The 15,727-nt window shown below is 33.8% G+C and overlaps 1 protein-coding gene across 9 annotated transcripts in view; it reads left to right on the plus strand.

Moving 5' to 3' along the window:
* Positions 1–15,727, plus strand: part of PIBF1 (progesterone immunomodulatory binding factor 1) — a 197,848-nt gene that overhangs the window by 32,703 nt on the left and 149,418 nt on the right. For all 9 annotated transcript variants that reach the window (XR_005376364.1, XR_005376365.1, XR_005376363.1 and 6 more), the window contains exons 6-9: positions 7,385–7,518; positions 13,317–13,425; positions 13,690–13,871; positions 14,994–15,119. Coding sequence is in view for 6 of the 9 variants with exons in the window: in XM_038569726.1 (XP_038425654.1) it covers positions 7,385–7,518; positions 13,317–13,425; positions 13,690–13,871; positions 14,994–15,119 (551 nt within the window). In the remaining 3 variants the exon portion in view is untranslated. The remainder of the gene's footprint in view (positions 1–7,384; positions 7,519–13,316; positions 13,426–13,689; positions 13,872–14,993; positions 15,120–15,727) is intronic.

Consider the following 15,727-nt stretch of genomic DNA (forward strand, 5'->3'; position numbering starts at 1 on the left):
AAGAGGGTTCCCCTTTCTCTGCATCCTTGCCAACACCTGTTGATTCCTGAGTTGTTAATTTTAGCCATTCTGACAGGTGTGAGGTGGTATCTCATTGTGGTTTTGATTTGTATGTCTCTGATGATAAGTGATGTTGTGCATTTTTTCATGTGTCTGTTAGCCATTGGTAGGTCTTGTTTGGAGAAATGTCTGTTCATGTCTTCTGCCCATTTCTTGACTATATTTATTATTTTTTGGATGTTTGAGTTTGATAAATTATTTATGGATTTTGAATACTAGCCCTTTATCTTACATGTCATTTGCAAATACCTTCTCCCATTCCATCAGTTGCCGCTTAATTCTGTTGATTGTTTCCCTCACTGTACAAAAGCTTTTTGTCTTGACAAAGTCCCAGTAGTTCATTTTTGCTTTTGTTTCCCATGCCTCTGGAGACGTGTCTAGGAAGAAGTTTCTGTAGCCAACCAAGGTCAAAAAGGTAGCTTCCTGTGTTCTCCTCTAAGATTTTGATGGATTCCTTCCTGTCTCACATTTAGGTCTTTCATCCATTTTGAATTTATTTTTGCTTATGGTATAAGTTTCATTCTCTTGCATATGGCTGTCCAATTTTCCCAATACCATTTGTTGAGGAGACTCTCTTTTCCATTAGATATTGTTTCCTTTGTTGAAGATTAGTTGACCACAGAGTTGAGGGTCCATTTCTGGGTTCTCTAATGTCTACCACACTTAATGAAAGTTACCTTTCTTCATTCCTCTAAATTTTTTTTTCAGTCCTCTAAATTTTTTAATTTTTCCTTTTAGAAAAGGTTAAACTTTTTATATTTGGATTCACATTAACTGACTGAAATAGATACTACTGAAAATTATCATGTAATACAAAAAAAAAAATTTCTTGTTTTCTTTTTAACCAACAGTAGACTTGTAATAGTGTAGTTTTGTCTTAACTTTTTTTTTTTTAAGACTTTAGGAGAAGTGAAAAAATTTTAAGTAATATTTCTTGAGGATCTTAACAACAATGAAGAATAGTCTTTGGCAGCAACAGACTCTGTTATTACTTAAAGGTCAGTCTACAGCAATCAAAGGTTAATTAGGTTTCTTGTCCTTCTCTGTATGTAGTTGCTTGGACTAGATTATAGATAATGTGAAACTTGTGAAAATTCTAAGGGGTGAATTCTTACTTTCCCAGAATAGCTAACCATGCCATTTCTTCTCATTCACTAAACTGCCATCCAATGTAAACGGCTTCTGATTTGAACCATTGACCGAAAGGTAAATGTCACTGTATCACCTTTCCAATTTCCTTAGCTGCCCTATCTCCCCACAGGCAGGAGATCACCTCATTTATTAAAGATTTATTTTGACACATAGGTTACCACTCTCTTCTCAGTTTACATGGTGTGAGAGACGAAAGATTTAAATGATGCTTAGAAATCCATTATACCTAAAGTAATTGCCTTTTGGTTTACACAGCTGCTGTTTAAAATATGCCTATTTAATTGCATCTTTGAATACTTTTTTAACTTTTTGTAGAAAGCATTTAGATTCAATGTTGTTTTCTCAAATGGTTTTTCTTATTATGTATTTAAGGAATAACTGTAATAATTGTTTTAAAGGAAAGGAGCCCAAAATTAATTGTGATTTATGCATGTGCCATATTTGAACCCATAAAATTCGCAATTAAAATGTTTTTAACACTCTGAATTTGAACAGTAAATAATAATGTTAAAACTTCTAACAATGGTTTTATAGTTTCCATAGAATTGATTCTTCAAAACACAGGAACTTGAAATTAAGAAAAGCATGAACTGTGTATGAATTTGCGAACCTGGATTCTGTCTGGTTCTATCTCTACTAGCCCTGGCCTGGATTCCTGGACATATTATCTAACCCCTCTAGGCTTTAAGGTTCTGATCTTCAAAATAAGAAGATTGTAGTAGGTTATCTCTAGTATATCTTATAAATACAAAGGTTCTAATAGTTGAATACTTTGCCAAAACAATGTATAATGTAAAATTTTCAGCTTCTTATGTCAGTCAAACTGTAGAGAAATATAGAGTAAAAAAGTGTCTCTTCACTACTCACTTTCATTCTGTTCTCTTTACACTTTGATGTGATTATCACATCTCCCCCTTTCCATTCCTATTATGAGCACCCCTGCAGAACTTCTCCCCAGTTAACATTTTCCTAGTTGAAACCTGTTTCACATTTTAAAACTGTATAATGTACATAAAGAAGTCTTATTTGAATTTTCACAAAGTGAACACACCCATCACCGCAAGCAAGAATAAAAAGCCCCTTTCATGCTATCTTTCTCAAAATCTTTGAGAAAATTCTGCATATGTTGCACAGTTACCATTGTTTCAGATGACATATTTTATTTGCAGATTTATGATAGTATTCTTTAATTTCAGTTGGAAAACTGATAATGTATGAAATAATTTTTAAAGTCACTTTTTCTTACAGCTGAATTTAGTTATTTTAAATGCTAATGCTGCATAGTCCATTTATATTTCAACAGTAGTTACTTTTGCAAACATGTCCAGTGCAACCACTATGTCAGGGTTACTGGATGTACAGAGATAAAGCAGATCTTCAAGGAACACCGGGTCTTAGGTGGATGTGGAGAAAGATGAGGTTTATAGGCAATACAAGAAAAAATGCAATTACAATAACAGATTTACTTTTTTCAGACTGGAGATAGTCTGCTATTATTTCCTCATATGAATAATTTAAGAGATGGAAAAGTTAACATTAACCCTGGCAGTCAACGTCATTTCCATTCTATATATGTAGAAAACTGGACATTTAAAATCTTCTCAGTGACTTGGATTGTCCTTATTTTCCCCATGTAATTTTTTTTTTCTTTATTACAAAAAAAGTTGAGGGGGCAGCCCGGGTGGCTCAGTGGTTTAGCGCCGCCTTCAGCCCAGGGTGCGATCCTGGAGACCCTGGATCAAGTCCCACATCAGGCTCCCTGCATGGGGCCTGCTTCTCCCTCTGCTTGTGTCTCTGACTCTCTCTCTCTCTCTCTCTCTCTCTCTCAGTCTCTCATGAATAAATAAATATTTTTTTAAAAAAAGTTGAAATTGAGACTTGCTGTTAATTTGTTCATTGTTAGGTAGAAATTTGCTGTTAGGGCTGGTGACTGGAAATTTTATGTGTATCCCTTTATGTTTGAGAAGGTTAAGTTTACTTCATTTGTTTCAGTCAATTTAATGTCCTCTTTTGCTCCTCCTTTTCCACAGACATTAATTACAAATCTTGATGTAATAGGTGGAATGCTAGCTAGGTACTAGGATTATAGAAAACCTTGAGTAAGTAATGGCTGCTCACAGCACATGTGGTACATTTTCTGACAGAAAGAACCAGACGCTATGACAAAATAAAGGACAAACGTCAAAATCGGGTTTGGGGTGTGAATCTTCCCAAATAAGTTGATCTTGAGTTCAAAACAGGGAAGCTTCTATAGAGATAATACAAAGTAATCTTTTCTCTTCTCTTTAGCCTTAACCTGGAAGTTGTACACAGTCATGGGGTTTCATTCATTTCAAAGGAAGATGTTACTTTTCTTATTTTCCAGTGCTGTACTTTAACCTATTTTACTTGTTACTACTAAGTGAAACGTATTTTTTCAAAATATGAAGTATTAATTTTAAGGGAAAATTTTTCTGTTGAAAAGTCGTAAAGAAAGTATTGTTAGAATATATACATTCCTATACTGAACCTCTGTTTATACTTGGTCATATGGGGTTTATATTTAAAGAAAGTTTACATAGCTCCCATGGAATTGGACCAGGACCAGTCTCTGGACCAGGACTCTATGTCCTAAGTATTTTAGGGCCAGTTTCTGATGTCTTCTCTAAGTCTTTATAATTTTAGATATTGGCACTTCTACTCTCACAAAAACCCCTGCTTCTTTGGGCATTCATGTCATCTGGCTACCACACCTCAACCTTCCTCATTTGCAGACCACCAAGGGATATTCTTCTTTATTTAGTGGAACCCTTGCTCCTGCCTGAGTTGCTCCTATGATTTATCCATAACCACATGGCCATGGCATTTTATTGATTTTCTCAACTTCAGTGATTGACTCTTTTCCACTTTAGCACTCAATCTCATGGCCCATATTCTATTCCTTGTCACCCAGAACTCATTACTTCTGAAGTTAACAATTCAGGTTGATCACTGAACATACTACTTCCTCTATTTCATGTTTCTTGATCCTTTGCTTCCAACTAATCTTTAACAGAATTTCCAATTCATATAATTTATCAATCCGTTCCTAATTTTATTTTCTTACTTCTTCATCATATTATCAGTCTTAAACCTTTCTCTTGCCAAGATTCTCTTCTTTCCAACTGTCTTTTTATCAAACCCACCTGACAAAATCTTAACTCTTCATTTTCCAACTGAGCCCTACTGGATTAAAAAAAAATCACATAGGCAATAACAAGTACACAAGTTTATCATTACCTTAACACACAGTTGTGCTGCAATTCTGTTTTTCCTGGTCCTCTCACTTTTCACAGCTATTTTAGACATTCACCACTCTCCTCACATCTCCAGCTTTCCACTCTCAACAGATGACTTGGTATTTCATTTCATAGAGAAATTGGAAGCCCTCAGATGAGAACCCCCACAGTTTTCTGCCACAAAACATAACAAATTTATTACATCTGTACTCACTCTGTTTTGTTTGTTCTTAACTGTTTATAGCAGGAGGAGTCTTGCTTTCAACGAATGGAAAAATCATACACTTTTAGGAACCAAGTGGATAATATAAATATATGAAGTGTTAGGGTGATGAGTAATTCTGTGGCTTTTAACAAATTGATAAGAGCTATGTAAGGATATCAAATTCAAGTTTTTAATTCTCTATCAGCTGGAAAAAAGCCTGCCACAATGAGCATGTCTGCTGATCTAAAACTAATCCCTATATTCGAGCTCTGGATCCTATTCCCTGTGGCCTTCTTAGGGCCTCCTGCATATGCCTATTTTCTCCAGTGTCCATCTTTCTTTTGCTATTCATTCTTCCCCACTAATATTTGAACATTTTCAAGCTTACCTTATCTTTTAAAAACCTTCATTTATCCATATATTCTAGCTACTGTACTTTCTTTTATATTTTAATTAAAGAGAGGGTTGCCCGCAGGTTTGGTGTTTGACAACGTTCGATTGGAGTCCTTTACGCTGCTGTTGATGAGCTTTGAGACTTCTATCGTCTCTAAACCCCGGTTTCCTCATCTGTAAAAATGTGGGTAATATTTATACCCAGTCATAACAGTAAGTAAAAAGTGATAGAATACATATAAAATAGCACAAAACAAGGACACATTGAGATGAGTATTCAGATATATTTGCTTTATTTAGTCTGTGTCAGTCTTTTCCATCCATACCCCTGAATACTTAATGCATTTATTTACTGGATTTTTTTTCTTGGTAGTACTCAGTACCACTGATTACTTGTCTCCCCACAGCACTTTCTTCTGAAGATATTTGCAACACCCCCCCCCACCTTACCTTTTGATTCTGTTAATACTGCTTTGTGTGCCTTATGCTCTTTATTTTGTGGCCACCTTTTAAGTATTTATATGCCTCAGGATTCTTTCTCAGTCTTTGTGCAGTTATTAAAGTTGAGCTATCAGTTTGGTTCTATAATCTCCCTAGAAGCCAAAGTAAAGAAGAAGCATTATGATACTAATTTATAGTTAATGATTATTTACTATGTCTTGGGAATTTTTATAAGCACTTTACATGTATTACTTGATATGATCAGTACTCTGTGAGGTAGATAAGGACACTGAATATTGAAAGGTAAACTTGCCCAAAGTCTTACTGCAGATAATTCTACTCTAGGCAGTTGAATTCTGGAGCTTGCTTTCCCAACTATAACACTATACACTGCTCCAAAACTGTTACATGATTAGTAGTATTTAGAAAGGTAAAGCATTCTTCAGGGGGAACTAAAGTGTCTTCTGGGATTTAGGCCTGAAAACGATGTATGTGATGATCCTTTGGGCAGATGATACAGTATCCTCAGTTATGATCCTGTAATTAATACTATAGTAACATTCCATTCTTATGAGGAAATGCTCAGTAGAACATAATATTATACCAAAATAATATTATACCAGTATGTGTGTGTATAGTTTTTCTATAATTGCATTTCTCACACAGCCCTTGGATAGAAATTTGGGAGCCAGCATTTCAAAGTTATGCTTAATAGTTTAAAAAAGACAAAAACAGTATCTTATCTTTGTATCTACAGTATTTCTAATCAAGGATCAGTCAGGTAGAAATAATTCGGTCAGTATTTATGGAATGAATGTGGCCACACTTACCTGGTCTGCTACTAAAGAAAGAATGACTTGGAACAGGATGTATTTAACATGACAGGTTCTAAGGGTGAAGTTGACAGTTGCTTGTAAGATCCGATGAGTCCAAAAGGCAGAAATAAGGAGGAACTCTGTCCCTGTGTCCTGTTTTTCCTCCCCATTCCCATATTTATTTACTCCTTATTTATTCAGAAGCATTTATTTGATTCTTCCTGTGTATACCAAGTACCGTATAAAATGATAGAGATCCAGTGGTGAATAAGACAAAGTCCCTGCCCTTAAGATGTTTATACTCTGGTGAGGTGTATAGAAAACTAATCTGATGGTAAGCAACTATTCAGATAATACACAGCTATTCAGGCAGTGAGAACAAGGTAGAGGAAGCATGGTATGTTAAAGAACTTAAAATCTTCTTTAGGGATGCTGGGTATGAACATGAGAAATGGTAAGAAATGAAGTTTGTGGTAAGCGAGGCCACGTTGTGGTTTTTGACAATTTTCCCTCTACCCTTCCCCCATATTTCTGCAATCCCTTTCTACTGGTCTGGTGAGTGGAAGGAAAATCAATGGAGAAATATTGTTCCAAGTACCACAGAATTACTTTTCTGCTGAACACCACAACTGAAACTGCATGATTATTCAGTAACTTTTTCACTGTGGATATTTGATATTCAAATGGCCCTTCATTTCTTAAGTTGTGAACTCCTCAAGACTGAGGCTGTGCTTTATTCATTTCTGTGTCTTTGGCATGTAATAGTTACTAAAACAAAAAAGCTGTTTAACATTATTGGTCATTTTATGTATTATTCTAGTAACCAGAGCATACTTGCCCTATTTTTTCTATGAAAAAAAGAACTCAAGTTTTAAACAAAGGAACTTACAAACTATTGTCAGTTTAAGATCGTCTATCTTCAAGTAGGGAAAATTACTACACAGAAGAATTGAATTTTTTTTTTAATTATAAGGATATTCGCAGCATAACATAAGAATTCAATAAAGAATTTGGTCAACTATGTTTAGCTTGAAATTTTTTATTATTGTTTTGATTTTTAGACTTACGAGGATGATCGAAGAAATTACTCTGAGCTTCAAATTAGATGTCAACGTTTGGTGTTAGAATTAGCAGACACAAAACAGTTAATTCAGCAAGGTGACTACCGCCAAGAAAACTATGATAAAGTCAAAAGGTAAGCTGTTAAGATGGCTATTGTCATTCTCCTTTTTTACATGTATCAAAATCACCTGAATTTTTACTGTCAAATCATTAATTCCACTTTGTATCTTACTCTTTTTCTGTGTCCGTAGTTTTGACTTTTCCAGAATTTCATATATTTGGAATCATACAGTATGGAACCTTTTAAGATTCTTCACTTAGTGATGTACATTTAAATTTCCTCTCCGTCTTTTCATGACTTGATAGCTCATTTCTTTTTGGTGCTGAATATTTCATTGTCTGGATATTCCACCATTTATGTATCCATTCCCCTAATGAAGGATATCTTGGTTGCTTTCAAGTTTTGGCAGTTACATGTAAGGCAGCTATAAACATCCATGTGCAGGTTTTTGTATGGACATAAGCTTCTTTGGGTAAATACCAAGGAGCATAATTGTATGGTAAGAATATTTTAGTTTTGTAGGAAACCACCAAACTTCCTGTCCCAAAGTGGCAGTACCATTCATATTTCTACCAGCAGTGAACAAGAATTCCTATTGTTCTGCGTCTTTGCCAGTTTTTGGCATTCTGGATTTTGGCCATTCCAATACGTGTGTAGGGGTATTTCACTGTTGTTTTAATTTTCATTTTTCTGATGACACATGATATGGATAATCTTTTCATGTGCTTATTTGCAATCTGTATATCTTTGGTGAGGTGTCTGTTAAGGTCTTTGGCTCATTTTTTAATTGGTTTATTTGTTTTCTTACTGTTGAGGTCTAAGATACTTTGTATATTTTGGATAATAGTCCTTATCAGATATGTCTTTAGCAAATATTTTCTCCCAGTCTATGGCTTGTCTTTTCATTCTCTTGACATATACCTTATTCTGCATAGCACAAAAAGCATGTGGTTTTGGCAGTTTATTGGGTTTAGATTGTATTTTTTATATCAGCTTTTATTTTATTTGGAAATTGCTGCTCTCTTTTAAAATGTAATGTCTTAGAAGATAGAGACCCAGTAAAGTCCCATGTGTGTAAATATTTTTTAAATCTCACTTGATGATTATTTTTGTTTTATGGAATCAATTTAAATACTTCAGTTTTATCTGAAGTGTTTTTTAGCTGTTCCTTTCTGACAAAGGGCATACACACTTTGAAAAAATAATACTTTCTGAGAACATTTCCCAGTGCTACTAAGTAGCAAAGAATTTTCCTTTTACTGGAATGTAACTTTTCTATTGTCTGAACATTAATGAGCCACTACTTAGCTGTGTGTCCCTAGGTACATCTCTTATCATTCTAAGCCAGAGTTTTGTCATCTATTAGAGGGCACTAATACCAATAAATGTATTATAAAAACCAAAGATCAATAAAGAAATATTTATGAAAGTATTTATAGATAGAGACATTATTCTAATTGTTCACTGTTGTCAGTACCTGCACCTAAAATGATTCTTGAAATATAGTAGTCACTTAATATTTATTAAATATTTATATTAATTATATATGGCATATAATATAATTAATATTATGTCTAATATGTTGTGTTAATATATTATCTTGGGATCCCTGGGTGGCGCAGCGGTTTGGCGCCTGCCTTTGGCCCAGGGCGTGATCCTGGAGACCCGGGATCGAATCCCACGTCGGGCTCCCGGTGCATGGAGCCTGCTTCTCCCTCTGCCTCTCTCTCTCTCTCTCTCTCTCTCTGTGACTATCATAAATTAAAAAAAAAAAAAAATTAATATATTATCTTAATTGTACTATATTATAATTAATATTAACATTAACTTATATAAATGTGTTAATATATAATGTGTTTTATGTATAATAACATATAAGTAGGTAATATAGGTAATGTATAAAATATATAGCTTATAATTATAAAATATGAATATGAAATAATATTTATATATTGCATATTTAATATTACAAAATATAAAATATTATTAAAATATTACAGAATAATGTTGATAAATAAAATAATTAAAGGAATGGGCACTTTAAAAATTAAATAACAACATAAGTACATTTCAAAAACCAGATTGGTATTCCTACTACCAGCATGACTGACATGTAATACATACTGTTATGTATGTATTAATGTCAAAATATAATTAATGGAGCTCAAAATCTGTGGCTCTTGAATAAAGCTGGATTTCAAAAGAATCATTTCAAAAGTAAGTAAATTGTGATGGTAAGATTATATTTTGAGTTGGTGTTTTGATGTCCTCTCTGCTACTATAAATCTGTGGCAGTAAAAGGTAAAATGTGAAAAGAAAAAACGAAAAAGCCTAATCATCAGAATAATCAGCATGGCCATGAATGAAGGATAAATGAATGAAGATGAGTCATGAGTTGGGAATTATTGAAGCCAGGTGAAGAGAGCAGAGTGTTCATTTTATCATCTCTATTTATATATATGTGTGTGTGTGTGTGTGTGTGTGTGTGTTTTATTTTCTATAATAAAAACCTAAGAAGGGAAAACATAGCCCTGATCAAAAACGTGATAAGCATCTTTATGTGCTACAAATAGAACAGAAAAACAAGCAAGAGGGGCTCAAACCAAACACTTTGGTTCACTCAATAGAATGAATAAAGACATGTTCTGGTTACAAATATATAAGGTAAACTGGCAGGGGTGAGGGATCACTTTTATGTCCCTGATAAATGCTTACAAATGTGCAAAAAGAAACAGGTAAGTGGATGTTAACCATAGCATTATTAGAAAGAATTCAGGTGCTTTTCAACAACAGAATGTGAAGTGAGTTAGGATTTATTTCTATAATGTAATTCAATATAGCAGTGAAAATCATTAAATTAGGTCTGAATGTATCTATATGGATAAGTCAGACACATAATACTGTATTTTAAAAAGCGTGTCCATCTTTTAAAAAATTTTTTAATTTTAAAAAGATGTGTCCATCTTTTTTTTTTTTTTTTTAAGCAGTTCCTTACTTTCTGGCATAACATAATTTTCTCAGGTTTAGTTTTAATTTCTAATTTTCTAATTTCATTGCCTCAACCCCTTAACTGATAAGTCCTGATTCCTTTTAGTGGGAAATACTATTTAGAAATTAAGATTTGGATGCTGGTCATCCTTTCTAGGCCCTTTCAGTAAAGAGGTGATGGAGAGGAAATAGGGAAAATGGCTTACACTATGGGTAAGATCACAGATCATACTGATACCTCTAATTCCAAATCAATGCCATAGTAGCTAATTGAGGGTGTTTCAACTGTCTAAATATGGTACAACTTGAGTATCAAAATGAGTATTAACAATAATGAGTTCTAATCTGTTGACTGGAATAAGATCAGTCAACAGATTATTTACTAATAATAAAGAGAATCTTTACAGTAGAATGCCAATCAATAAAAATTTATGCATATTACAATTACCATTTTGTAGCCTTATACTATTTGATTCAGAATCCTCAATGGAAACTAAAACCATTGGGTAAAAGTATTTTGGGGAACAAAATATTTATACAACCTCAAAGTATGTTTCCCACAGATTATTAATTTCAGAGGGCAAGAAGTTACCTTTATAGTTGAATTCTTTGGTAGATACCACCTTAACCAGGTGATCAGAGTTATTTTCACTAATCATGGGAAATAGTGACATCACATGCCTCTTTGTATACTGAGGCTTTATGTACTTCATGTACTCTTTATGTGGCATATTGAGGACACATTATCACTTGTGTAGTATCTCTGCCTCAAGTGTTTTACCTGAATCTAATTATAGGGAAACATCAGACAAATTAAAATTGAGTGACATTCTATAAAACAATTGGCCAGTACTCTACAAATAGCCGCCTTTTCCCACTACAAATAACCTTTCCATATCTTTTACAATGTTGACTAAGGAACTCCCCAGAGGTAAAGGAGACTATAGGTACATGGCATCCAAATGCAATACATAATACATTGGATCCTAAACCAGGTGGGAAGAAGGCCAATTGGGACAAACTTGGAAAATGGATAATATATTATTGTATAAGGGCTAATAATACTGTGATTATAGAAGATAATATCTTTAATCTTAGAAAATTCACACCAAATTATTTAGGGATAGAGAGATTTAATGTCTGCATATATCTTTTAAATAGTTGAGAAAAATTGCACACGTGTGTGTGTGGTATGTATACATGTATATGTGTGTGTGTCTTTATTCACCTATATCAACAACAGAGAGGGAGAGAATAAATATGACAAAATAATATTTAGTAAATAGTACAGAGTATGACTGTTAACTATTGGTGAGTTGGAGTCCCTGGGTGGCTCAGCAGTTCAGCGCCTGCCTTTGGCCCAGGGCGTGATCCTGGAGTCCCAGGATTGAGTCCCACGTCAGGCTCTCTGCTTGGAACATGCTTCTCCCTCTTTCTGTGTCTCTGGCTTTCTCTCCCTTTCTCTCTCTCTCTCTTTCTCTCTCTCTCTCTCATGAATAAATAAATAAAATCTTAAAAAAAAAAACTATTGGTGAGTAAAAGTACTTTTAAAAATATGGAAACACTAAATTTATCATCGTTTCTAGGGGATGATACAGGAATAGTGAGGAAAATGTAACTAATTTTAAGTTTAAGTGTCTTATCTTTTTAAAAAGCAAAACAAGGGGGACCTGGGTGGCTCAGTGGTTGAACCTCTCCCTTTGGCTTAGGTCTTGATCCCAGGGTCCTGGGATCAAGTCCCACATCAGACTCCCTGCGGGGAGCCTGCTTCTCCCTCTATTTCTCTGCCTCTCTCTCTGTGTCTCTCATAAATAAATAAAATCTTAAAAAAAAAAAAAACTTTAATGCAAATGAAGACCAATGTTAACTCTTGTCAGCTGTATATAGCAAGATCATGGATGTTTTGCTATATCATGATTTATACTCATTTTTTTACATAAGAAAAGTCATAGCAAACAGAATGTGATCCATTACCATGTGAGAAAACAAGTATTTGTGTGTAAACACAGGAAACACGTAAAGTAATATGTACCAAAATATTGATACTGTCAGTCATCCTTTGTGAGTTTATGTGTGATTGTTATTTTGTAACTTGCATTTTGCTCACTTTTCTTCAATAAATATAACTTTGTTCATTAGAAGAAAATAGTTTTCTAAACCAGTTATTGAAAATCTAATGAAAAGAAAAACAGTTCTTAGCAGCCATCAACATGGAAACGCCAGGTGAGTAAATGACATCAAGTACAAAGGAACTGATTCTGACTGGAGAGGATAAATTAAGAGTAAGTCTAGTTCTCTGCTCACTTTTTAAGATACCAGTTATAGGTTTGTTCCAATTCTTGGTTTCATGGTTTTGAGTAAAGAGCTTATCTGCAAATGGAAAGTAGAATCTCTGGGTAATCATAAACAATTTGTGAACCAGTCACAAGAATGTGTCCTTATGTATCTGCTATGCAATCTGAGTGATGAATTAAGGGCTTTCTGATGCTAACTGAACTGAAAGCCTAGAGCCATATATAAATTCTTTAAAAGTTTTGGCTTCCAGGTAAGATTGTTAATGATTAATGAAAAGATTCCAGAGTGTACCTTAGAAGGTTTTATTATGTATTTTACTGGCTAGTGTAGTTTACATATTTATTTTTTTAAGGATAATAAATTTATATTTATATATCTGAACAGTCTTGAACAGTCTTCTCAATTTGAAAAGCAGATACTTCATTGTTCATAGAATGACACTAAAGCCCTACTGCTGGTATCTCTGTTCAGTTTCCTGAAACATAGGCAACCCGTTTTCAGTTTTCGTTATAAAATGGGATATAAAATATACATATGTGTTTGAATTTTATTTTAGTAAAAATAATAAGTGTATTTGAATTCTATAGTGAGCGTGATGGACTTGAACAGGAAATAATTGAGTTAAGGAGAAAACATGAAATACTTGAAGCCTCTCACATAATTCAAGCTAAAGAAAGAAGTGAATTATCAAAAGAGGTAAGCTTATAGAGTCACATTATTTTATCGTACAGCGATTGTGGACATAGCACAGGGCAGAATTGTGGGAGGAACATTTTTGCTTTTTGACCAAGTTAATAGAAAAAGGGTCCTTAGTAACTCTGTTTGGATGGCAAATTGCAAAATAAGAATTAGCCCTTTTTATGTGGCAAGTGAAAGCCCAAGTGAAAGCAAATAATATGGTAAACCTTGAAAAGTAAGAAAAAGTTTCTCTGGACACTCTCTGTCTCTGCACATATGTAGGTAACCACCTTACAGCAGACTGTTACTTTACTGCAAAAAGATAAAGACTATCTCAATCGCCAAAACATGGAGCTTAGTGTTCGCTGTGCCCATGAAGAAGATCGCCTTGAAAGACTTCAGGTTCAACTTGAAGAAACCAAAAAGGCTAGAGAAGAGATGTATGAAAAATATGTAACATCCAGGCAAGATTTACAATACTTTTCACATAAATTTATATAAATTAACAGTGGCTTCTTTAAGCAAACTCTTAGCTTTGAGGAAAAACAATGATTTTTTTTTTTAAAGGAATATAGGACTATATTCGGGTAATAGTTCATTTTGTTTCCTTGTAATATGTTCTTCTTGTAGTTGATTTTTTCTTAAGACATGGTGGGTATTTTTCCAGTAATGAAAAATGCCTATTTCTGGTAGGTCAGTGTATATATGCTATAACTACTGTGCTTTCTTATGACATAACCTTTTTAATTCCCTACAACTAAGATCTCTATATAAATGTTTTTTTTTTTTTTTTTTTAAGAAAGTATCTCTGTAGAAGTCTTTCGGAAAAAAAAAAATCTAACAGTGCAGAACCTAGCTAAGCTGACCTTTTCCTGACCATGTAAAACAAAGAAAGATGAGGAGACAGCATTGCATACATGCTCTGGAATCAGACTCCTGCATTTCAATTCTGTCTTCTTTCTTCAATCAGGTGTATAAGCTATTAGAGTTCTTTTATACCAGTAGCCTTTGTACTCCTTGAGATAGATACTTATTTTTATCAGCACAACAAATCCAAAACAAATTTAAAATTTTACCCTTTAAAAGTTCACACATTCATAACTTTTTCCCTAGCCTGTGGTATTTTTCATCAGTTTGTGCTCCTGCTAATGACCTAGGTAATGCTTTGTGACTTTGCTAAGAGATCACAGTGGTTATGGTTGTTGTGCTTATTAGAAGGAAAGGTTTTATAAAGAGTCAATTAGAGTCATTTTGGTTTTGTTTTTAATTTTTATTTGTCTCTCAACATGTACCACACCAGATTATTTTTAAATGAAGGGCATTCCATATGCTTCAGTTTTCAAGTCTCTGGTCACAGGCATTAAAAATTTTAGTAAAATATTTTTGAAGATAAATGATTATTCAACATGAACTAACATTTTATATAGTGATTAAGTCTTTGGGCAATATCTCTAACAGCTGTGTTTTTCAAATAACATTGTATATAGAACATATTGGACATAAGACAACAAATATTACGTGAAGGACAAAAATATGTTTCTTTTACAGAAGCAAAATTCATGGATATTACTTTTGATACCTTGCAGAGACCATTATAAAACAGAATATGAAAATAAGCTACATGATGAGTTGGAACAAATCAGATTGAAAACTAATCAAGAAATTGATCAACTTCGAAGTGCCTCTCGGGAAATGTATGAACGGGAAAACAGGTATAAAAGTGGGAAATTTGTAGATAAAGTAGGAAATTTATTTCTTTTTGTTTGAAACTTATATTTTGGGATCCTTGGGTGGCTCAGCGGTTAAAGCATCTGCCTTCAGCCCGGGGCATGGTCCTGGAGTCCCAGGATCGAGTCCCATGTCGGGCTCCATGCATGGAGCCTGTTTCTCCCTCTGCCTATGTCTCCGCCTCTGTCTCTCTCTTTCTCTCTCTCTCGGCCTCTCATGAATAAATAAATAAATAAATAAATAAATAAATAAATAAATAAATAAATAATCTTTAAAAAAAAAAGAAACATATTTTATTGAAATTAAACTATTTCTATGACAGTCTCTTTTAAGAGAAAATTTGTTAAATCTAAATTAAAATATAATGGAACATTAAAGTTCTAAAATCTTTGATAACTAGCTAAGAACAAGGTTTATAAGACCTTGAGTTAAGCCTCTTTACTCTGGTATTCCCATTATCTCTTCATTACCCTGGTAACTTTTCTTTTTGCCTTTATGGCAGATCAGATTGAGGACAGAGATAGAAGGAAATGAGATACCAGTAGTTCTTCCCATAATACACCAATGATTTCTCCAAGAAATTTTTAACAGC

Source organism: Canis lupus, chromosome 22 (assembly GCF_011100685.1).
Source record: "Canis lupus familiaris isolate Mischka breed German Shepherd chromosome 22, alternate assembly UU_Cfam_GSD_1.0, whole genome shotgun sequence".
NCBI lineage: Eukaryota > Metazoa > Chordata > Mammalia > Carnivora > Canidae > Canis > Canis lupus.